This window comes from Xiphophorus hellerii, chromosome 22 (assembly GCF_003331165.1).
Source record: "Xiphophorus hellerii strain 12219 chromosome 22, Xiphophorus_hellerii-4.1, whole genome shotgun sequence".
In the NCBI taxonomy this organism is placed as follows: domain Eukaryota; kingdom Metazoa; phylum Chordata; class Actinopteri; order Cyprinodontiformes; family Poeciliidae; genus Xiphophorus; species Xiphophorus hellerii.
In genome coordinates, this window is record NC_045693.1 from 3,994,933 (window position 1) to 4,019,194 (window position 24,262).

Below are 24,262 nucleotides of genomic sequence, written 5' to 3' on the forward strand. Positions count from 1 at the left end.
AATAATAATTTTTTTCAGTGAATGTATCCCCTACTCCAACGTCTCTCCAGCCAAACGACCTTACGAAAAATTGCCAGACAGCTGAAATACTGAGTTCCTTTAAATCGAGGCTAAAACAGGGCAAGAGTCTTGCTCTTGAAAAGCCTTCAAGTGATGAATATGCTCAGCTTCAGGTCAACAAATGATGTATGTTGGGGATGATGTGTAACCGTGGCTACAAAGTATTTTGTTTTCACAGCTGGAAGCAGCTGACTAGCATCTTAAGAGCTCAAATACCACCTTTGTTAAGGATGATATCCCCCTACTCCAACATCCCTCCAGCTATACGACCTGATAGAAAACTTTCAACCCATAATAACTGGAATATTGATTTGTATTATTGATTTTGATGATGGCACTAGACAAAGTGATTTAATGTCTGTGACTGGTTTCATGTAATCTGTTTTTAAGAATTTGTATTTTTGTGTTTTTATGATGTAAAGCACTTTGAATTGCCTTGTTGCCAAAATATGTTATACAAATAAACTTGATTGATTGACAGAGATTTAAAGAGATGCAGCAAAAGCAAATGAGGTGGGTTAGCAGTGCTTGCAAACAACTCGTGTTGTCATCCTAGATGTTACTATTATCTCTGCCACCTGGAAATTCAGCTTGTAGAATATAATGACAGTCACTAGTCTGTAATAACACAGCAACATTCTTCAGTTAGAGGCAAATTTGGATTTGTTGCAAAACTGACTGCTACTGGAGATCCTCCCATTTCACTTCCCTTTGGGATAAATAAAGTACTTTTAAATTTAAGTGATTTGCTCAGTCCAAACGTTCTTTCAAATTGAAATGCTAACAAACACAGATTCTGCAGGAATAAATATATTTTCTTCTCAAAATCAAACAAAATCCCTCACAGAAAACCAGAAAACTCTTGAAATGTCAGTCAAAACATTTTATTTTCAATTATACAAATGCGACTTCCTATAATTAATGATTCAGGCAGCTGCTTATGAGCACTAAGAACCATGATTTGTGAATGCATGTCAGACTGTGATGCCTCACAATCTCATCAGTGGCAAATTATCTCACAGACAGTTGTAATAAAATAGTTCCAGGCGGAGGGATACAGATTTGTATTTAAATTTTTTTACAGAGGTGTTGTTTTTAAGGCTTCGAGGGCCCGTAATGGGTCCAGAGTTATTACGGATTGTGGCTTTGGTAGGTTTATGAGGACATTCTGACAGTCGTTAAAATGTTCTGATTGTCTCGCATCTGGAGTTAGATGCGTATCACACCCTGGCTGGACGTTTCACATTCATGTACCAAAAATACTTATAGAAACTCTGGATTCATGGTCGGCAGCAGCAGCTAGGGAACCAGCGGACGTTTACACTTCGACACAAGACCGAAAGACGCCGGGAACGGAGGTACGGCTGATTTTTCAGCTTCTTCCAGGGTTCCTGTGCAGCCTGGAAAAGTTTGGAAAAGTTTGGAATTTGTTTTAAATGTTTTCCAGGTTTTGAAAGAAAAATAAAAACAGAATATAGAAAAATAAAAGTTTCACACTTTATTTCATCCATCCAACCATCCATCCATCCAAACTCCATCCATCCATCCATCCAACCAAACTCCATCCAGCCATCCATCCATCCAAACTCCATCCATCCAAACATCCATCCATCCATCCATCCATCCATCCATCCATCCATCCATCCATCCATCCATCCATCCATCCATCCATCATCCATCCATCCATCCATCCATCCATCCATCCAAACGCCATCCATCCATCCATCCATCCATCCATCCATCCATCCATCCATCCATCCATCCATCCATCCATCCATCCAACCATCCATCCATCCATCCATCCATTCATCCATCCATCCATCCATCCATCCATCCAAACGCCATCCATCCATCCATCCATCCATCCATCCATCCATCCATCCATCCATCCATCCATCCATCCATCCATCCATAATGGCAGATTCCCCATTTAAAGCCTCACTGCTGTTGAAACATCTAAATCATGCTGAACTTTTGATTTTATACTTTGAAAATGAACCAAAATAAACAGCAAACATTTTTGAGACTTTTTTTTAAAATTATGGGACGTTGACGTAGAAAACCGTGCAGGAACCCTGATTCTCAGTGACAGCAAAGTGCAAAGACAGCAAAATCAGCAATATGCCATAAAGCAGCACGTGGTAAACAAATGCACTGTGTTTTGTGACAAAGCAGCTCCAACAAGAACAGATGGCATTCACTGGGAGAAATTTGCTTCTGTTGACTCAGGCGTTCTGCTTTAAAGCCCAACTCGTGTTCTGACTAGATTAAGAAAAGCTTCATAGAGGATTTAATCAGACAAAAGGCAACTCCAAATATCATTTCTTAAGAAAATACTTGCGTTCTCTTCTGTTTATTCATAAAGGCCTCGTACTTGAAACAAAAATATGCTTAACAATGTTGTCAAGAAGAACTCACTGATGAGTGAAATCTTGCTTTAAAGATACTGGAACAACAAAAAGGCAACAACAATGGCTTGAACAATACAGTTCCACTGGGCTACCATCGATTATGTGCTGAATGGACATAGCAACACTTTGAATCAATGCATGCAACTTCCACAAATGCTGTAGGTTGAGGAATCTCTCCACTATGCGGTGTTCAGTCATAATCTCTCCTTCGCCATCTCCAGGCTGTCAGTGATCATGCTGGGCTCTCCTTTCTGGGTCAGACTGTCTCTATCCAGTGCAGCCTCACTGGCAGAATGCTCCTCCAGTTGCTCTAGTTCTTCCAGTATGGTCTGCACGCGCCGGACGCCGTCCCGCCTCGCCTGCCGTACGTCCACACGGCCTTCGGGGTCAACAGAGTCTAGCGCCAGCAGCTCTTTGGTCAAGAGCTCCTCCAGTAGCAAGTATTTCTTATCATTTTTCTTTCCGCTGAAGCTTTTCACATCCTGCTCCAACTTGGAGACTCTTTCCAGGATTTGCTGCACTTTAGCCAGCCCTGGGTGTACCGGGCACTTGACCGTCGGGTCTGCCTCAGTCTGCGCAGCCGGGACGTCGGCCGGTGCCTCCTGGGCTTCAGGTTTCGGAGGTATCTGAACTGTGATGTCGGACATGTGGTGTGGTGGCGGCTCCTGCTTCTGAGCCTGCGGAGACGCTTCGTGATGCGTTTGAGGTTGCTGGAGCGGCTGTGGTTGCGGCGACTTGGGGACGTCTGCTTCTGTGTGCAGCATTTGGGGAACCAGCGGGCTCTCGGGTTTCTGCTGCACGATTTGATGCTCCTGCTCCGTCCTCTGGGGCATTTCTCTTGACAGGACACGCGGTGGAGCCTTGAGAGTAGAGAGGAACAGAAAAATAAGTTATTTAATTCATGACCATTGCCCTGTTTCCATCAGAGTCTGTTTTTTTCAGCATGTCTTGAAGTTGAAAGGTTGATTAAATTTGAAATAACTTCCTCAATTTTGCAAAAATATTTTTAGTTGAGATTATTACAATTTTTTCCAAAAGAGTGAAAGCTGCAGTACGAAACTTTATGAAAAATAAGGATTTTATTTTTTTTACATATTTGTTAAAATTATCATTATGACAGTATAATATAAGACTGTTTTCTCCAAGTGCTCCCAGTACAAACTGCACAAATACACCACTCAGTCAGAAACAACCCATCAGAGCCAGGAGGAGGATCTTAGCGCTGTCAATCACTCTCACGCTCCCTGCTGCTCTACAGCTCGTTATAAACGTTACATAATGCAGCTTTAATGTTGGCAACAAATCTATATGTGGGAAAGTTCAAGGGATAAAAATATTTTTGCAACCTAACTTAAATACGTGGAATGATTTTTAAATAATAATTTCAGAAATATCAAACATTTCATTCCTTGGATTCAAACATTTAGTCAGAACAGTTATTTTGTTTATATTTTGTAAAATCTTTTTTTTTTCTGCAGAAAATTCAGAAAAATTCTGATGATGATGATTATTTCGGAACATAATAATTTCCGATTATGAAATATAAAATAACATAATATAATAGTAATATAATTCTGAAATAATAATATATTTCTCAATGATTTATTCAGAAATAAATACTCTCTGAAAGAATTTTAATCCTTGGATTTAAAAATCACAATTATTTTGTTTTGTTTATCATTTATAATCTGTATTTTCTTAATAAAAGTTTTATTTTCTGCTTATTTAATGTGAGCCACTCGTCTGCCTCCTATCAAACTGTTACAACATGGTGACAATTTTCATATTCTTTATAAACGTTTACTGAGTTCACAAATAAAAGTGAAATTACCTGCGGCCTTTCCCCCATCACCTGTATCTTAACAGGTGAGTGGCTCCTGACGTGAGGCGGCAGGTGAGCAGACGTGGCGTCGCGATGTTGGGGGAAGGCGGTCGGGGAAGCCCTTTCTCTGGGAGGCTGCGCCGCGGCGGGGTAGCTGGGCCAGTCCTCCGTCTGAAGGCGATGATGGAACGGCGGCTGATGCTCGGCGTAGGGAACGCGCTGGGCGTAAACCGACGGGTTCATGTGAGGCGTCGTTTGGCCCCCTCCGCCCTCGTGGATCACTGGGATGGGGATGTAACCGGGCTGGAGACCAGAGCTGCTGGGTCGCGCTGGCTGGTGATGGGCGGCCATGTTGATCTTCAAAATAAAATAAAAAGAAAGATTCAGCTCGTGGCAAATGCAACATCATAACAGATATATAGCATCTTGGTAAAGTGATTTATTTAGAGGTATCAGAGTAAAGGGGGTTAAATACCAGAGTTGGGTAGTTAGTTACATTTACTTGAGTAACTTTTTTGGGGAAAAAAGTACTTTTAGGAGTATTTTTTACTACGCTGTACTTTGAGTAGTTTTATTATGAAGTATTTCTTCTCTTACTTGAGTAAAATTTCTGGATTTTCTACCCACTGAATGAAACCAAAACATTTTTTAACCAGAAATTCACCAAACACAGAAACACACCTGCAGTTTTCTGTTAAGGTTTTTGAAGTTTATAATTGAAAAAAACTGAATTGGACAATTTTTATTTTGCTTGATTTTGTTATTTTTTGTTTCTTATATGAATTATTGTCATTTTGGTCCTTCGAATACCAACGGCATTGTTTCCTTTAAAGATTGAAACATATTTGATCCATTTATACGTTTATTTAACCAGTTCTTATTCATGAATACTTTAGCAAGGCGCAACAGTTTCAATGCTGCTCAACTGTGGAACCAACTCATAAAAAACCTGATTATACACATAATTGGCTCCTTTTAAATCACTAATAAATTTAAATCTTTCCTGCAGCCTCCCTATAAAGGCTAAAGGTCATTTGATCAAGTTTTTCCTATAAAAGGCGTTGTAAACTCGCAAAGTACCTCTGATGTTGGTGAAACCGGTGATCCGGTCTTCCCACACTCAGCGTCAGAGTGTCCAAGCAGCGGCGATTTGGGTCTGTGGTGGAGCCCTGACGTCTGCGGCGCCGTGGGACCCTCGGTCCGGACGCTCTGGGCAGCAACCGGCTGGATGTAGGAGTAACACGGATGCTGCTGCTGCTGCTGCCTCACATCTGCTCCGTCATGGTAGACCGGGATGGGAATGTAACCCGGCCGGAGAATGGGATGCTTCATCTCTCTCACAAACGTCTTCAGAGGCTCCACAGGGATCAGTTCTGCTGATGCGCTGGGCCCGTTTGCTGACACTTCTCGAACCTGAAATGTGAATTTTACAGTAAATTTGCCTGGACCTATACAATTTTATTATTTACATGCATCTGTAATAAAAAAAAATCCAGCATATGACTGAACATAAATAACCTTTTTAAACACACACCTGCATTATTATTTATAGTGATCACCACATTTATTATTGCATATTTATTACATGAATAATGTCAATGTGCAGAGTTGGGTAGTTACATTGACTTGAATAACTTTTTTTGAAAATAATTTACTTTTAGAAGTATTTTCACAACGCTGCACTTTTTACTTTCACTTGAGTAATTTTACTATGAAGTATTTCTCCTCTTTGTTGAGTAAAATTTCTGGATTTTCTACCCACTGAATGAAAAACAAACATGTTTTAATGAAAAACCCACCAGCTGGATGTACAAGTAACTCGGATGCTGCTGCACAGACACACACCTGCAGTTTCTATAAAACTTATAAAGTTTATTAAACTTATAGAGTTTTATAAGTTTTTTATTGAAAGAAACATTTTCTTTTGCTTGATTTAGTTATTTTTTTGCTATTTATATGAACTATTGTCATTTTTGTCCTTAAAATACCAAAATTTCCACTTAACTTTATAATTAGGTTCATCTGATGATGTAATTTTTCAATATAAAATGATTGATAATTTGATCAGTTACTCAGTATTTGAGTCAAATACTTTTTTACCTGAGTAATTTCTTGGACAGCTACTTTTTACTCTTACTTGAGGAAACATTTTGGTTACTCTTCCCTCCTCTGTCTTTCTGAGATTGTCACAGGATTTTTTCTGTCCCCAAACTGATTTGTTTTTTTAATGGTGCATTAACAAAACAAACCGATCGTTCGCTCAGTCTCAGGCATTAAAAAAGGTCGTGGGGTGAGGCTGAATATTTCCTCAGAGTCATGCTAAAAGTCTCACTTCTGCGCTTTGGAAAGAGGAAAACAACATCTGCCACTCAGCCTTTGAGTGTAAAGTGATTTTTAGGGTAAAATGTGTTTTATTGTATTAATATTTACATTTAGACTCAGTTATTTTCTTTTCCTGCAATGGATATTTACATCTCAATAGCATAAAAAGACACTTCTGGTATATTAATGACAGATTATTACAACATACAATAAAAGAAAGGTGAATTTATTTAATTTTTTTAACCAGTATTTCTTCTATTTCAACAGAATTTTGTGTCTTGAACTAATTATATACATCACATATTTTGTATATTGGGCCTTAAAACCAAATTAGCTACTTTGTTCCCAACACAACCATGAAAACGTTTATATACTTAGTGGAGATTTGCTTGCAAAATAGGGAAAAACTATGATGCTTTTTTTTTTTTTCAAAGAAGTTGCGTGAATGATGAGGAGTTCCTGAAACGCTTGAAACCTGAATGGATATTATTGCATATTTGCTCCAATATGGTGGTTAAATAAAGTAAATAACAGATTAAAATCGATAAATATCTTTGTTGTTGAGCGATTTATTCAACAATTTAACAGCCAAAAGGGTTTTTGAATGGAAAATGTTGCTTCTTATGTCGATTAAAATATGATTGTGACCAGTTAATTACAAACCCTGCAATTAACGTGATTAAACATTTTACTATATTAGTTTTAACAAATGCTGCATGAGGAGATAATCAGTAATCACGCTAATTGATTGGTGATTCACTTTATGACCTGCTTGCTGCTCATAAACTGAAAGAAGAGAAAGGAGCTCTTCTTTCAGCTCCTTTATGCAACAATAAAAAAACATTTTATTGTTGCATTTAATCAAAACAAGTTTGTCAAACTTACTTTATTTACATTTGTTTAACATCACAACTTAATATATTTACTTGGATAAACTAAATGATAGATAGATAGATAGATAGATAGATAGATAGATAGATAGATAGATAGATAGATAGATAGATAGATAGATAGATAGATAGATAGATAGATAGATAGATAGATAGATAGATAGATAGATAGATAGATAGATAGATGGGTATGGGTATTTCTTACTACGCTGTACCATTTATTTTTACTTGAGTACAATCTTTAGTTACCAACTCTGGAGATAGATACCCAGATAAAAATTAAAAGTAATTAATGTTTGAGCTTCACACTTCTCAAAATATTAAGCTGGAGAATATTTATTTCTCTTTCAGATTAAAGCCTTTGCTTTAATCTTGCAAACATTTCTAGTATTGCTGACAGAAATCCCACTTCTCCTTTAACTGGAGGTGGGCCCACAGATGAAACTTGGCTTCTGGCCTTGTAGGAGCAACAGGTTCCCACCCATTTAAACTTTAAACAAACCTGCAAAAAAACTAACAGAAATCCACTGTAAACTGGGTTTATATGTAAAGCAGGAGCCTCCGTGGTGAAATAGCTGTGAACGACCCTTTGCCCTCTGCTTGCACAGGACACTGCAGACTGCCTGCACCAATTTTATCCCCCAACAGCTGTGTCTTTCCAGCAGATTCCTTAGCACACTAACTTTGGAAAACAAGAGTCTGTCTCTGGGAGGGAAGATTACCAGCTTAGCAGGCCGGGTCTTCACAGCAGAACCGATCACTTTCTGCTCTCTTATTATTATTAATATTATTATTATTAATTTTTACGTTATTTATATCATAATTAAAGGTCAGGCGGTTTCTCTTGCCTACTAATGAGGCGAGAGCTGGTTGAATCCTTGTAAGGGAAAAGTTTATTACGATCTGATCGCCGTTTTTCCAAACACAGGGATCAGATCCATGCAGCGCGGTGACTCACCGAGTAATAATACTAGAGTTAGATCATGGCATGGGAATAAAACGGCAATGGTCATCTGTTATATTAGGCTTATGGGCTGTCAGTGAGGGGGAGGTGACGCTGCCTAACAAGGCCTATCGGCAACAATATTAATGTGTAACATAAAACGCAGCACACGGATTTAAAAACAACAAAATCTGCGTAACGCGCTTGGAGAAACAAAACCGACGTAAACAAACGGGTTTAGACGACATTTAACAATCACACCAACTTTATCCTCCCGGTTCCGTTACCTTTCTGGTGTCGTGTCTCGGGTCATTCCAGGTGGTGGTCCGGTTGTTGTGGTCCACGAAGAAGGGCCAGCCGGTGTGCGGGTCGATCTTCACCTCCCAGCCCAGCGGCAGAGGCTCGCTGTCGTTGGTCGCCATCGCGGCGGGCATCGGTGGCTGCGTCTTCACGGCGTTCATGTTGCAGGCGGCCGAGTATTGAGACATGTTACACGGGGCGACGGTCGCTTTAAAGATTCCCACTGGTGACGTGGGGGAGTGGGCTGGAAGTTTCTGGAAATAGCGAGGGGTTAATGTCGGGGGCGGCGGACGCAGCGCGCTGGCTCCTCAGAACCCAAACACAGACGACTCGGAGCAGAATAACATTCATATCATTTTTATTTATTTATTTATTTATTAATTAAATTACCGATACATAAGTAAACAAAAACGAGCAGAAGGATTCCCCCTCGCGATGTGTCCCGGGACACAAAAGGGAATTCCTCGTTTTTCCTGAATAAAAACAAATCTCTAAATAGATGGGAGTCAGACTCCCACCTGGTGATGAATCTAGTCCAAAGATTTGCTTGGATTTGGTTCACAATTATGTAACTGCTGGTGTGAAAGAGTGTAGGCACGGTGACACCTCTAATGACAGTCCTTCCTCTTTATTCTGTCAAAGGGAATGCTAATAAGAACACTGTCAAAAAACAAAAACAAAAACAGATTTTACAGCTTCCTTAAACCTAAATTATATTCGCATAGCGGCAAGTGACAATGTGAGTCAACAGAATAGATTAGAAATAAATTTTATTGTCACACATAGGGGAAATTTAACAGCAAATCTGACAGGACATGGATGCAGGTAAGTTCACACAAATACATAAAAGACAAACAAAATTAAGAGTAATATGCAACAATAAGGGCAAAATTACAACATAAAAAATGTGCAAGAATATACAAAATGTGCAAACAACAGACTATTTATTATATATGAATATGAAACTGCTGCAAATACCTGCAAGTATGTACCGTAAAATTTTATTGAGTTTGTTGGGAGAAGTGATTACAGTGGTTGTAAAGTTCAGCAGCTGCTGCAGGAAAGACCTACTATAATGCTCCTTTGTGCACTTAGGATGAGTTCAATTTAGCTCTAACTTAGTCAGTTCTTAGCCAGTTCAATGGGATTTATAGTATAATTTAATGTAATGCAGACATATTCAGATTCAAACAAATTCAAAACTTTGTTATGTATCTAATTACTGCAGTGATTTATATTGTATTATATTATATTTACATTGTGTTATTAAATCCATGTAACCATTTACTTAAGGTCCGTCAGTAATGTTTGAATTGTATATCTATATATATCTATATCTATCTATCTATCTATCTATCTATCTATCTATCTATCTATCTATCTATCTATCTATCTATCTATCTATATATATATATATATATATAGATAGATAGATATATATATATAGATAGATATACATATATATATATATATACACATATATATATATGTGTATATATATAGATATATAGATAGATAGATATATATATAGATATACATATATATATATATATATGTATATCTATATCTATATATCTATATATAGATATAGATATATAGATATAGATATACATATATATATATATGTATATCTATATCTATATATATATATATATATATAGATATAGATATAGATATATAGATATATACAATAAATATCCAATAAATAATTATTTATTATTATATATTATTTATTATAAATAAATAAATATCCAAACTTATTTTTATTGTAGAGGGTCAAGGAAGTGGGTCAAATATTAAACCACTCGATTCCAGAACTGTCCTTGAAGTTCGAGTGAACATCATGTTCCGCTGGTGTGAAAAACAAGCGCTCCCTTGCGTCACACTCCGAGGTTGAGGCCTCTTACGGAAGTTACTTTGCTTAAAAAACAGCTAAGTTTATCCGATCCTCTGAATTTGCTGTTTTATTTGTAAATGTCTCAGTAAATACAGACAGAAACAGAACATGTCCTAAGAAAACACATTATTACAGCTAAAATTGAAACAAACCTCTGCTTTTACTACGACGGATAACCCGGAAGTCGTTGCGTGACGTAAGCCATGAGCACAGTTAGCTAGCTTCTGAGCTAGTTGACGAGTTGTTGTTTTCAGGGATTGTCTTTAGTTATTAATCTGCCTATCAGCGAATATTTCTGAGTAGGTCTGAGTCGATATTGGCCATGGACGACGAAAGCTACCCAAAAACCCTGTAAGTAGTTTTAAGTGTTCAATATTCGCGGTTTATTTCGCAGCGTTTGCTAACATCAAACCGGTGGATAACGTAGCTCCTCAACCATCGATTACTAAACAAAAATCAGCCTCTGGAGCTTCATTCACGAGGTTTAAATGAGATGATTAATAATTAAATAATAATTTGATGAACGTATTGATGGTAAACTCTTTCTGTTAGCCGTTTTTGGCGTTAGGCCTTGGATTTTATGCGGATAACGTCACAATTACACTCCAAAACCTCACCTGAAGAAGTTCAAAGCGACAGAATTAAGACGTTGTATTGTTAATTTGAATCACACAGTCCGGCTGTATTGGGACTAAACTGTTTTAACATTTTATCCACTCCTTTAGGTATGTGGGAAACCTGTCCAGGGATGTTACAGAGATCCTGATTTTACAGCTCTTCACCCAGATAGGACCCTGCAAAAGCTGCAAGATGATCACAGAGGTAAAGATCCTGGTTTGGCTGCTGGTCTTTTCAGATAAATGAAAACATCACGAAAATGTTCATTTATTAAAAAATAACTTAAACTCCTACAGATTGCTTTAGTTTTGTCGTGGTTTATTTCTTACATATAAGGCTGTGATTATGTCTGTTGCTTGTCTGTTGTTCCAGTCACACTTTTTCCTTCCAGTAAACTTTCCATGAACATGCATGGATGCTGCACCCTGAATTGCCAGCCTTTTAAATAAACACTTGAAATATTACTGTGTGTTTACAGTGGATTTAAATAATTGAGTTTTTATTTGAGTCATTTGAATAAATGAACTCTTTGATGGTATTTATTTTGCTTTGCGTCGTTTTTCCGCAGCACACAAGCAATGACCCATATTGCTTTGTGGAGTTCTACGAGCGCAGAGATGCAGCTGCAGCCCTGGCAGCCATGAATGGCAGGAAGATACTAGGAAAGGTGAGAGGAAGAGTATTAAAATAAAATGAAATGGGCAACTCATCTAAATAAAGTTTATTTTTCTTGTTGTGTATGGTCATTTTTTGGGGGGGGGGGGTTAATCTTTTTTGCAGCTTTAATGAGGTTCAATTATTCTTTTGCTTTTAGGAAGTCAAAGTCAACTGGGCAACCACCCCTAGTAGCCAGAAGAAAGACACCTCCAGTAAATTTATCATTATTTTCATCATTGTTTTAAAATTAGATGAATAATTATTTAGAATTTTTAAGATGATGTAAAGTATTTGCTTCTGTTTTTGCTTTTTCTCAGATCACTATCATGTTTTTGTGGGTGATTTGAATCCAGAGATTACTACTGATGATGTCAGGGCTGCATTTTCACCTTTCGGGGCAATCTCGTAAGTTCATTTTTTAAAACATAATTATAATGAGGTGCGTGTTTAATGTGGAGCTCCTTAGTTTTAGCATTTGATCTGTTAAAAGTTGGGTAGAAATTAGCTTTGTGAAGCTGCTCTGTAAGCCTAACACCAACTGTGACCATGTTTACATGCATCCAACTGGGGATTTGATTCAACAAAATGCTCACAAGTAAGAACATTTTCTGAGAAGATGAAGATCCGGTGTCGGCAAACAGATGCCCACTAAGGCTTCGTTCTCACAGCAGGCAAATGTGACCGATATCTGACGTTTTCGTGGCAATCTGATCGGCCCAATTCTGATCTTTTTCAACCGGAAAATATATAAATTATATATTTATCAGATACATATCCGGTCTGAAACGGAGGCATGCGTCGTAGCTCTGCACTGGAAGAAAACAGAAGAGGGATAAATGGAAGTAAACAATGACTGAAAATGATGATTATAAGATTATAAAAGAAATCTGTGTCAGTGAAGTTCATCACATCACAATCCCACCGCTTCAGTTCTGACTACGCATCCAAACAGCCTTCCATACAGAACATGCAGTGACTTCTCTGCTGTGTGACGTTTTACGTACGGGTTGCTTTGTACGGAGGACTGATTCGGCCAAAATTGACAAGAAAATAATTTAGTGACAAAATCAAATTAAAAAATACTAAATAACTGAAGAAATAAGTAAATTGAAAATGAATAAATATTTGTATAAATAAATGAACACTTTTGGAACTTTTCTGTGAACCTACATAACCTGATGCTGCTGAATTTTGAGGCAAGAAATGCTATTTCTGCTCTATTTATATTTTAAATGTATTTTATTTTCACAATTATTTACTTTCATATTTATTTAATTATTGTCAATTTTGGCATTATAAGTACTCCCATAGAACATACAAAATTGGATTTTGGTTGCTTAAATAAGAGTAAGTGTCTTCATGTAGACATGGTTACTGGTACTAACACATATTTTTATTTTAAATATGATCTTACATACAGTACTTTGTAAAAGTTTTTATTCCCTCAAATCTTTTTCATATTTTATCATCCTTTAGCTTCAAATTTCAATATATTTTATTGGGATTTAGATTTTTGATAAATTAACTAAAATTACTACATAATTCAGAAGTGAGAGGAAAATGATAAATTATTTAAAAAATATTTTAGAAATAACCAATTACCTTCAGAAGTAACATAATCTTCTGTCCATATGTGTGTAAATTGTTTTAAATATAAACCCAGCTGTTCTGCAAAGGTCAAAGGTTTATTACAGAACAATCAGTCTCTCCAGGATTTTACAATTGTCTTTTATAAAATTATTTATTTTTTTATATTACTTTAGAAATATTTTCAAAGAATTTTGTGATATATTTTCTTTTGCATATAGAATAAAACAGGATGAAAAGACAAATTGGACACATGAATAGTTTTATTCTTTAAAGAAACTAAATCGCTTGGTTTCAGCAAACACTGACACATTTTTAAATTTAAAAAGATAAATGTATTTAAGAAGCTTAAATGAAATAATATCAAAAGTAGTTTGTTTATATTTTACTTGTGTAAACTTGTGAGTTTTGGTTGCCATGTTGGGGCTGAAACAACTAATCGGATTAATCGATTATTGAAATAATCAATAATAATGGTTAAACTCTAAAATTAACCATTTATTGAAAAAAAATCTACATATTTAAAGCAGGAATTAAGTCAAAAATATATACATCATCCAATTTAGATGAAAATCTTTGTAAATATTTTCTACCCAGAACTCCTTGCGTGTCAAAGTTTGACCCCAGACTGCAGTAGACATAATAAATACTGCCACCTGCAGGTGAGAGTTGGCATTACTTTTATCCAATGATTTCGATCATTTTTTGCAGAAAAAATTAAAATAAAGTCACAATTATTAATTATTGCAAAACAAAAATTGTGAATCGGATGATTTTGCGTGGAGGGTTGAACATTAAAGGAGCAGAGAAATGAGCTCTAAGCTAACTCTGGAGGAGCAACAGAAACCCACAGCTCAGGTGGGAAGAAACCATAAGAAGAAAAGTTTGGAAACACGTGACAGAAGGTGAAACTTTAATAAACAATTTTGGCAGAAAAATTCCTACTGCACCCAAACTCCATGTCGAAACACGGTGGTGGCAGCATCATGATGTGTGGAGGCTCTTTTTGCAGACAAATGAAGGATTCCTTTGTTATAAATGTTAAAAGCTGCATAAAATTGTGCATTAATTTGTGGTTTTCTGTCACATAATTCCCTCAAAACCAGAATAAATGTAATATTTATCAAATGACGGATTTAAGACGCTCAGGGTGAAGGAAGACTTTTGCAGAGCAGTGTGTGTTTCTAACCACTCTAACAGATTTAAGCAGTCGTATGGGTTGTGTGTTTTACGGTTTGTGCTTTTAACCAGTTCCTGCGTTTTATCGTCATGTAGAGCGCGGTAAGTGAACCGAGCGCTTCAGAGCAACGTGCAAGCTTTGTGTGTGAACCTGAACTGCCTTTAAAGTACTTCTTCACAGTGAAGTTTTAATAGCCCTTTGGTTATTTTACAGAAATGCTCATAGGATTGGACAGCAGCTTGAAGGCTAACAGCAAGGAGCTGTGCACTCTGGAGACTCAGATGTAGTTTTTTTTCTTCCTCTATAAATTTTTTTAATTCCCACATGTCTTTATTTGCAGATAAAACCGTGTATTTTATTTTTTTATTACTTTTTTAACCTCGACAGCTTTGCTTAAATTGTCTCATTTTTGGATTTGTGTAGTGTTGTTTGTAGATCAATGATCCTCTTCTTCTAAAATTTTCTGAAAATGTCAATTTCTCAAAATTTACAGCTGCCCAAAGTCCAAACGGCATAATGGTGGTAAAGAATTGACCAGGAAAAATACAGAAATCTGTTAACAGGCCACGTATGCCATTTAATTCCTTTTTTCTTCTGATATTTCATATATATTTATATATATATATATATATACATTTCTGTCTGTAGGAATAGCAGTTACAGCAGATTTTAGGAATGCATGGTAATCTGTCAATTTAATCTCTAGGATTGAGCCAAAATGTGGTGAAATAATTTAAAGTATACTGTAGGCTGCATGTATTTGTTCATGTTTGTTTTGAAGAAGTCAGCCATAGGTCATGTTAGCTGTTTTAACCCACTGTAGGTCAGAGTAGAGGAGTTAAACTGTGTGTTTGCGTGGTTCCTTTTTTTTTTTTTACTGAAGATTTTCTTTCTAAATTTTGCTGATTTCATTTTTTTTCCTCGTTTTCCCCTCAGAGATGCTCGTGTCGTGAAGGACATTACAACTGGCAAATCAAAAGGGTATGGATTTGTGTCCTTCTACAACAAACTGGTAAGGCTTCAGTACAGGAACACAGACCGAAGGTTATGTTTTTCCTTTATTATTCTACCTTTTTAAAATGCTCAGAATAGATGAAATGATAGCCAGCCAGTGCCACTAAACGTCACACACCACAGTTTCCTCATTGCCAATGCCAGTTTTTAAGTTTTGCAGAATTGAAAACTGTAATTTCTGTAGTTTTTTTGTTGTTGTTGTTGTTTCTGAAGAGCGCCGCTGTTCCTCTGTTTGGCTTTCAGGATGCAGAAAATGCGATCTCTCACATGGCGGGTCAGTGGCTCGGAGGGCGGCAGATCAGGACAAACTGGGCGACGCGTAAACCTCCGGCCCCAAAAAGTTCTCAGGACAGTGAGTATTGACAGGAAATTATTCATTTAAAGACACTTGCTGCCATTATTTTAATCAATTATTCTACAATTAATCGATTAATATGATTTCTGTTTTTTCCACATTCAACAGAATTTTTTAATTTAACCACTTAGGCTTCTTTTATTTGTCAGTTTTTAATAAGAGTATAAACATTGAATTGCCTAAAATGCAATGACAGCATTTATTGAGTCTCACACTTTAAAACTCATTTATATTCACACCAAACTCCGTTAAAAATGCAACAAACTTTCAACAAATGTTGCCAACACAGATGTCTGTCTGTTGCTTCGATAGAGAGGATGGGGAATCTGCAATCTGGGATTACAACCCTGTAATCTACCATAGAGCTGAAACGATTAATCACGATTAATCAGTTATTCAAATAATCAACAACTATTTTAGTAATTGATTAATCATAAAGAGGCAGATTTCTAGAAGAATGACACATTCAGAGAAGTAATTATACCAAAATTGTTAAAAAAGTAAACATTTTGCATTTAAGATTTAAAAAAAGTTCTCTAGAAAACTTGTCTAGAGAGTCCGGTTCGTTTGGAGAGGTCTGAATCCTAATCGAACTCTAAAATCTGAACTCTGGTTTGGTTCGAATGCATATGTGAACACTAAGAGACCGGAGAGCGCTCCACAAGCAGGACATGGTCTACAGCGCAGGGCATTCTGGGTAAATGCTACTAAAACAAACATGCTAGCAGGAGAAATGACTCAAAATGACTTACTAAAGCCAAACAGAAATCCCTCAAACACTAAAATCTGACGCTACTCCATTTTAGTTTACATTTTGCGAAGAAGGAAGTTGCACTCAGTGTCTTTTTCAGTGGTTTTGTCTCGTTTCCTTCAGTGGTTCTTGGTGCAGCGCCCCCACAGGTGAGGAGGGGAACCGGTTTTTCAAAAGGTTTGGCTTGTTTGAATCTTAGCAGCTGAAAATGTAACAAATGTTGCAACTTTGGTCATCAATCGAACAAAAGTGGGAAAAACAGCCTTTCAACCAGGGCCGTTTCCATGGTAACCTGATAATCTGATTCAGCCTTGATTCCTGCTGTGAGGACGCACCTTCAGCGTTAAAACAGTGATCTCTTCATGGATCGGTTTTGTTTTAAAATCTGTTGTTGTTTTTGTTTTGTTTTTTGTCAGACGGCTCAAAGCAGCTGAGGTTTGATGACGTGGTGAATCAGTCGAGTCCACAGAACTGCACGGTGTACTGCGGCGGGATCCAGTCGGGTCTCACAGGCGAGTGCCACATTCTCTGGAGGCCATTGTTCCACCATGTCGTCACTCTATAATTATAAGTGTCTTACCAGTTGCCTGACTGGAAGAATCAACCAGAATAACATTTTTTTTCTCCTCTGTGGTTCTTCCAGAACATCTGATACGACAGACATTTTCACCATTTGGTCAAATCATGGAGGTCAGGGTATTTCCAGAGAAAGGATATTCCTTCATCAGGTATTATTAGAGCTCATGGCAGCGTTTCGCCTCTAGATGTCAACAGTAGCAGAACACACGGCCTGTGTTCTGATTCGTTTTGTTCTTTTTGTGTTGAAGGTTCTCCACCCATGACAGCGCTGCGCACGCCATCGTCTCTGTAAACGGGACAGTCATTGAGGGACAGATGGTGAAGTGCTACTGGGGCAAAGAGTCTCCTGACATGGCAAAAAGCTCGCAGCAGGTTGGTGTTACATGACGGAAAACAGGTGAAACCTAAACTGAACATGGCGGCATCGTCAGAGAGGCTGGACAGAGCTAATATGAAAATACAGGACAGTCCCGTAAAAAAGTAACAACCCTAAACTTAAAGCCAGAGCTGCTCTGAAGTCGTTTAGGTCAAATTATATGTTTGTGTTAAATCTTAGAAAACCCAGACATATAAAAACATGAAGAAAAGAAATAAGTTAAACCTTTTTAGATGTTTTTTAGGAGTATTTTGGATAGGGGTAAAATAATTAATCAAATTAATCGTGATTAATCGATTGCTGAAATCACAATCAACGATTAATCATTAAAATATACAGGCTCTAAAAAAGGCAATTTTCTGGAAGAATATCACACTCAGAGCAGTAATTAATTCACAACTGTACAAAAATTGTCTACAGTTTTCATTTAAGATAAAAACACATTTGTCTGTAAAGATATATGCTTGTCTAAACCTTTCCTATCCAATCGCATTAAAAGACTGAACTACAGAGTTCAATCTATAAGTTGAAATAAAATAATAAAAATGTAGGAGTTAAGATTTTATATATTATACCACTTTCAGGGTTAAAATGGTCTACTCAAAGTCCACTGCTAAATACAGTCGAGAATCTTTGCTAGAAAGCTAGAGAACCGTGTGTTTTTCTTCCATGCCCCAGGTATGTGGTACTTTGTGTTGCTTTATCACTTAAAATCCCAATAAAATATATTTAAGTTTGTGGTTTATTTAGACCAAGAGGTATAAATACTATATTTTTCTACATTTAACATTTCCTGGTGATGAATCCAGCAACAATGAGTGTTTATTTTCACACAGTTGTTTTAAAAGCACCTGAGAAAATGATGTTTGAAGCAAAATTTGGCGTCTGTCCAGAAGTTACTTCTGCATCAGAGATTTTTGTTTTCATTTTTTTACAGATATCATTGTTTTATTTGTGCCAAACAAATTAGTCAATGTGCGACAGACAGACTGTGGATTCAGGATCTTGGCAAGAGATTCAGCTCAAGTGTTGTTTGTGTTTCTGCCTCCCAACTACGACACATGGTCACTGTAAAACTTTGACCAATTTGATTTATTTAATAAATAACAAAATCTGACACAGATTTCCAATCAGTTTCTGGTTTTTCATGTCATTTCTATTTTTGTGAAGTCTTTTAGAAGTATTAATCACTAGAGCTGAAACAATTAATCATGATTAATCGATTATCAAAATAATTGAACTAATTTAGTAATCGATTAATCGTTAACTTTAGTATACAGACAGAAAAAAGAGGCCATTTGGTGAAATAACAACATATTCAGAGCAGTAAAGTTGTACAAACTGTATATTTGTTTTGTATTTAAGATAAAAACATCGTTGTCTGTAAATGTTTTTGCCAAAACTGATCAAGTGGCAGTTTTATCTTCATCCAGTTTCATTTACTGAAGGAACGCTATGTTGCATCTTAGCCAGTAAAGTGTTTTTCTTATCAAATAAGGAATCAAAGTATTTGTTTGTTTGCATCTTGTAATGTACTTCAAATGTATAAAAAGGCTTGAGTGTAGGGCCGAAACGATTAATTGTGATTAATTGATTATTAAAATAATCGTCTAATTTGGTAATTGTTACCTGGAGTACACAGGCTCAAAGGAAAAAGGCAGTTTGGTGAAAAATAAAACACATTTAGGGGAGTAATTAAGCCAAAGCTGTACAAAAAATAGACATTTGTGTTTAAAAAAACACAAACTTTTTTGTCTGTGAATATGTTCGACCCAGAACTCCTTCAAGTGGCAGTTTTAGCTTCACCCAGTTAAAATACTGTAAAAATACAAAAAATCTCCCTATTATTAAGCAACTTTTGCTATTTAGGTATTAATCAGTTAATCTAGAAAGTAATCAATCGATCAGCCCTGTTAAGCAGAAAAGGTTGAACTTTTAGCTGCAGATTTGTCCTAAATGAATGTTACATTATCGGATTTTAGGACATAAGGTGTTTATTTTCTTCTTTTAGTAATGGTTCGATAAAAAATCTTCAGAATGAGCCATCTTTTTAAAAAAATGGTTTTATTTAATCAGATTGTTAATCTGATGAATTGTGTTTTGTACCTGTGTCAGGTGGATTACAGCCAGTGGGGCCAGTGGAGCCAGGTGTACGGAGACCCGCAGCAGCAGCAACAGCAGCAGCAGCAGCAGCAGCAGCAGCAGCAGCAGCAGTACGGCCAGTACATGGCCAACGGCTGGCAGGTTCCCTCCTACAACATGTACGGACAGACATGGAGCCAGCAGGGATACGGAGCCGAGTGAGTTCACTTCCTCTTCCATTAGGACGCCGTCTCTTTAAGAAGAATCCCTGACAACAATTCACCATATATGGAGTTCCTACTGCGGAATTATTTTTAAAGTTCAGATAAACATGAAATACAAATTTAATTTTGAAGATTTTCTTTTTAATTTCCAGGCTTTTTTTCTGTTCATTTTTTTAAAGCTCTTGCAATTTAAACACAATTAGTCAGGGTGCTTAAAATTCTTCAGAATTGATTAAATTCAATTAAAATTTTATCACAATATTTTGTGGTACTATTATGATAAAAATTACAATAAAAAACTGTTTATTGCTTTTTTTATGCAACGGTATTGTTGTTTGAGAAATGTTACCATTTTAAATGTTTTTTTTATTACACCAGTCACATTAACAAATGTGATTCATGTAATTAAACTGCAAATTGTAACTGAATTTAATTATATTTTCCAATTAATTGATGCGTTCATTGACCAAACGTAGGAAAGAAGGAGTAAATTAGGGATGACGAAGATTAGGGATGTTCCATACCAATATCGGTATGGAACAAAATCAGTCATTTTTTAACCAATCGGAATCGGTCCGATAAATGAAATTGGGCCGATATGAACGACCAGTAGTTATTTTTTATCCATTTCTGGTTATTCTTTTCCCCAAAGGTGTTGAAATGGCAGTGAAATCTATATAATATCAGTAAATATAGATTATAGACATAGTGGAAATATTAATATTGGATATTGATCGGCCCAAATGTTCATATCTGTGCATCTCTAGAGTAAATATAACAATCTGGGGGTTTTAAACATTGTTAAACTGAATTTATTTGAGACCAAAGCACCAGAATGAAAAGTTTTATCATCCAGTTTTTGGTAGAAGGAGAGAAACGATAAATCAAGCAAACGAAAATTATTGCTCTTGTTTTAATTTATCAAGCAATTAATTGATTTATTGCTGACTGCGACAGGTAAAGTTAAAAGTTTGTTCTTTTATTGTTTCCTACTTTTGTATTGTTTTACATGTTTTTTTAAAAAGTCAGAAGTTATGCAAGTTATGCAAGACGTATATAAAGTGAACAAACTTTGTATAATCAGTTTAAAACCGTTTTCTTCCCCCAGACATTTTGAACTCTGCTAAACTTTTAGTAAAATCCGTATTTCACTGTTGAAACTGAAATGTTTGAGTAAATATTTGCTGATCTGCTCGGCCTGCAGGCAGTCCCAGTCGACAGCCTGGATGGGCGGCTACGCCTCGGCCCCGACGCCTCCCGACACCGTCGTTTCCAACGTGGGGAATTTCAACATGGCCGGCTACCAGATGCAGTGAGATGTTTCCGACCCGAACACGCCACCAAGGGAAAAAACAGAAACAAAACGGCACTTTTCTTCTGGACAGAAACGAGAGAACAGGAGTCGTATTTATACAGAGTTTGGTCGTTAACAACCGGTTTTATAAATCACTCTCCTCCTGACTCAGATTTTGTTAATATGGTGATTATTTACAATTTTGATGTTTTAGAAAAGGAAAACCAAAGCAGCTAACCTGGCCTGAATATCGAAGGATAAACCAAAAGTTTAAACATTTGAAATCCAAACAGAAAAACTTCTTATAGTCACTAATTTTGCTGTTTTTAAATCCAAAACTTGACATTTCAAAACACTTTGGGAATGTGTTGAATTTAGCAGCATGAATGTTAAATTATCCTCCCTCCCAGCCCGGAAATGTTTTTAGAAATATATTTTAGTGGATTTACTAATAGGGATGTTTTTCTAAAACAGAACAAACTTTAGATTTTCCTTTTCATGCCGGGTTTTGACGCAGTTTTGCATAAATCAATCGTTATTGAAGATTATTATTCGGCTGCTTCGTGTTGCTCTTTAAAATATGTCAGAAATATAAGTGGGATTTTTGTTTTCCTGAATAAAGTTTGTGTACAAAGAAATCCTAAGAACGCCATCTTTTTAAAGGAGTTTATTTTCATCTTTTGCAGTGGAGGGCTTGTCGTTTCCAGACGTTGATGGTTTTATTTTGGATGATAATGCAGCCGAGTTTGAATTTATGCTGTTGAGTCTGGAAAAGGCTGCACCTTTATAGTCCCTGTGTAAATAACCTTAAAACTTGGTAGCGGTGACCGGCTTTTTGCTCATTTTGAAGCAGTTTGGTCAGAGGAGCTCTCTCTTTTTAAATGTTGATTTCTGGTTGGCAGCAGGATTTATTGAATTTTCATTGGATGCTTACAAATTTTAGCAAGATTTATTTATTTTTGTTCTTTTAAAACATTTTCATTTCTAGTCAAATTACAATAAGACAATTACTTGAATCCTGCTGTTTTGGGTTTTACTTGTGCTTTTCTGCATGGTGTGTCAGAATTTAAAAGGCATATATCAGCATTTTCACCAGGAAGATTAATTAATTTACATTATAAAAATTTAGATTTATCAGCTCTTTCTGTAATTCACCACAAAAACAAAATATAGACCACAAATTTTTGCCAGCTGATGTGATTCTAACTAGAATAAATGTACAGTGATTGTGCAAGCCTCACTTTTTCCACATAAAATGTCCATCTTTTACTACGATGTGTTGTGACACGCCAGTCAAACTCTAGAAGTTTATCTCCAGGTTTGTTATTTGTAAACCAAGTTCTTTAGACCTAAAAGTGCTGGATAAGAGGAATAAATACTGATTTGCAGTCCAACTCATTTGTTTGGTTTTGATGCTCAACGTTGAAGCTAATTATCAGGGCTAAACATGCATGAGGAACTTTTGGGGATTTAATTCGACCTGCAGAAATCAGTAAACATTTTGTGGACAAATAACAGCTGGAAAAAGAAAAAAGGTATTTAATTTCTGGGTAAACTTTATGCTCACAAACAACCATGTCCACCTTAGCGGCGATCCGTCTTATCCGGGTTATAAACTCTGTTGTGTCCTCTTACTTTATTCCTTTAATTTATTTCATAATACTGAAAATAAAACACATCCATTCAACATGTTCCTCTTTTTAAACCAAACAGTTTCTCCAGTAAAAACATAAAAACTGAATATCACAGCTTCTATATATGGTATTCATTTCCTGTTTAAGAGCAGTGTGGTTACCAAGGTATTTTTATTGACAAAAATCCTTTTAAAAATGTACTGGAGCGTTCTTGTTTTCATTTTTTGTAGATTGAACCTCTGCTGTATGATATGTGCCCTTTAAAAAGCTAATTTCTGTGCTGAACGAAATGTTTTGGTTCTTTTCAGTTCTGAAGTGTTCAAGGAATCGTAAACCTTTATAAAATGTACATAATGTTGATTAACACCCTCTAGAAGAATATTCTTTTTGAATATTTTAGCAGCATAATTTATGAATACGCCTTAATTGATTTGTTAATAAAGTTAAACGGCCGATTTGTTTTGAAAACGTTGAATTTTTCCTCGTATTTATGTGTGTGCCATTTCCTGTGTGCAGCACAGCGGCTGAGCTGCTCCAACGAATCGCTTCGGACGTGAATGTAATTATTTTTTGGAGCTGTTGAAGTTAGCAGAAAAGAAAACTCAGTCACTTCCAATAAAGGAGCATTTGTACCTCGTTGTTCAGGACGTTTATTAGACATGATGAATGTTTTCTATGAGAAAGTCTGACGGCAAAACACAAACACTGTAAAACTGCATTTTATGCAACATTAACAGATTTAATCAAACTAAAGATTTTTAACTTACAGGACAATATTTTTGCAGCTCACTTCTAAACGCCTCGTAGGTCTAGTCAAAGTAAGCTACTATCCAATATATAATGAGCTTTTGTGCTCATTCTGAAAAGGCGACACTAGACATTAGAATATGAAGTAAAAACATTTTATTTTTTCACTAACACCACTGTGTAGATATTTATTTTGCAACACAAATGGTTCAATCATAGCGAAGAGAAAAGTTTGATCTCCACACAGGGACAGAAACTAAGTACACCCCTGCTGCTTCTGTATGGATTAAGTGGGGAAGTTGAGTTTATTTATTAGCTTTAACACCATTAAAAAAAACAACTTTTGTAGTTATTTTCTGTGAAACAATGAGCAGCTGTTGCTGAGTATTAGTCTGGAAAGTTATAAGCAGTGGTGCTTTCAAAAGGGGGGACGAAGGGGACCACAGCCCATGCCTGAATTTTTTATCTTCTTTTTTTTAAAGTTTCGCCAGCCTACATTTTTTACAGGCCTGGTCTGAC

At 36.4% G+C, this 24,262-nt stretch overlaps 2 protein-coding genes across 2 annotated transcripts; one reads left to right on the forward strand and one right to left on the reverse strand.

Annotated features, from left to right (window-relative positions):
• Nucleotides 1–2,075: 2,075 nt before the first annotated feature.
• On the reverse strand, nucleotides 2,076–9,029 carry bag3 (BCL2 associated athanogene 3). Its single transcript, XM_032553986.1, has 4 exons — nucleotides 8,736–9,029; nucleotides 5,374–5,706; nucleotides 4,303–4,650; nucleotides 2,076–3,331 (listed from the first exon to the last, which is right to left on the reverse strand). Exons 1-4 carry the CDS (start codon nucleotides 8,934–8,936, stop codon nucleotides 2,666–2,668), a joined length of 1,548 nt encoding a protein of 515 aa, XP_032409877.1. The 5' UTR covers nucleotides 8,937–9,029; the 3' UTR covers nucleotides 2,076–2,665.
• Nucleotides 9,030–10,657: 1,628 nt separating this feature from the next.
• Nucleotides 10,658–23,628, forward strand: tial1 (TIA1 cytotoxic granule-associated RNA binding protein-like 1). The gene is made up of 12 exons (XM_032552895.1): nucleotides 10,658–10,996; nucleotides 11,371–11,467; nucleotides 11,832–11,930; nucleotides 12,078–12,132; nucleotides 12,238–12,325; nucleotides 15,624–15,699; nucleotides 15,945–16,053; nucleotides 17,224–17,319; nucleotides 17,451–17,535; nucleotides 17,635–17,758; nucleotides 19,878–20,062; nucleotides 21,273–23,628. Exons 1-12 carry the CDS (start codon nucleotides 10,968–10,970, stop codon nucleotides 21,382–21,384), a joined length of 1,155 nt encoding a protein of 384 aa, XP_032408786.1. The 5' UTR covers nucleotides 10,658–10,967; the 3' UTR covers nucleotides 21,385–23,628.
• The last annotated feature ends 634 nt before the right edge of the window (nucleotides 23,629–24,262 follow it).

Coding starts and splice junctions, on each gene's coding strand:
- bag3 (XM_032553986.1), bottom strand. CDS start 8,936: ATGTCTCAATACTCGGCCGCCTGCAACATGAACGCCGTGAAGACGCAG. Junction 5,707..8,735: donor CGAGACACGACACCAGAAAG/GTAACGGAACCG, acceptor TTCACATTTCAG/GTTCGAGAAGTGTCAGCAAA. Junction 4,651..5,373: donor CGGTTTCACCAACATCAGAG/GTACTTTGCGAG, acceptor TTTATTTTGAAG/ATCAACATGGCCGCCCATCA.
- tial1 (XM_032552895.1), top strand. CDS start 10,968: ATGGACGACGAAAGCTACCCAAAAACCCT. Junction 10,997..11,370: donor GAAAGCTACCCAAAAACCCT/GTAAGTAGTTTT, acceptor CCACTCCTTTAG/GTATGTGGGAAACCTGTCCA. Junction 17,536..17,634: donor AAAGGATATTCCTTCATCAG/GTATTATTAGAG, acceptor TTTGTGTTGAAG/GTTCTCCACCCATGACAGCG.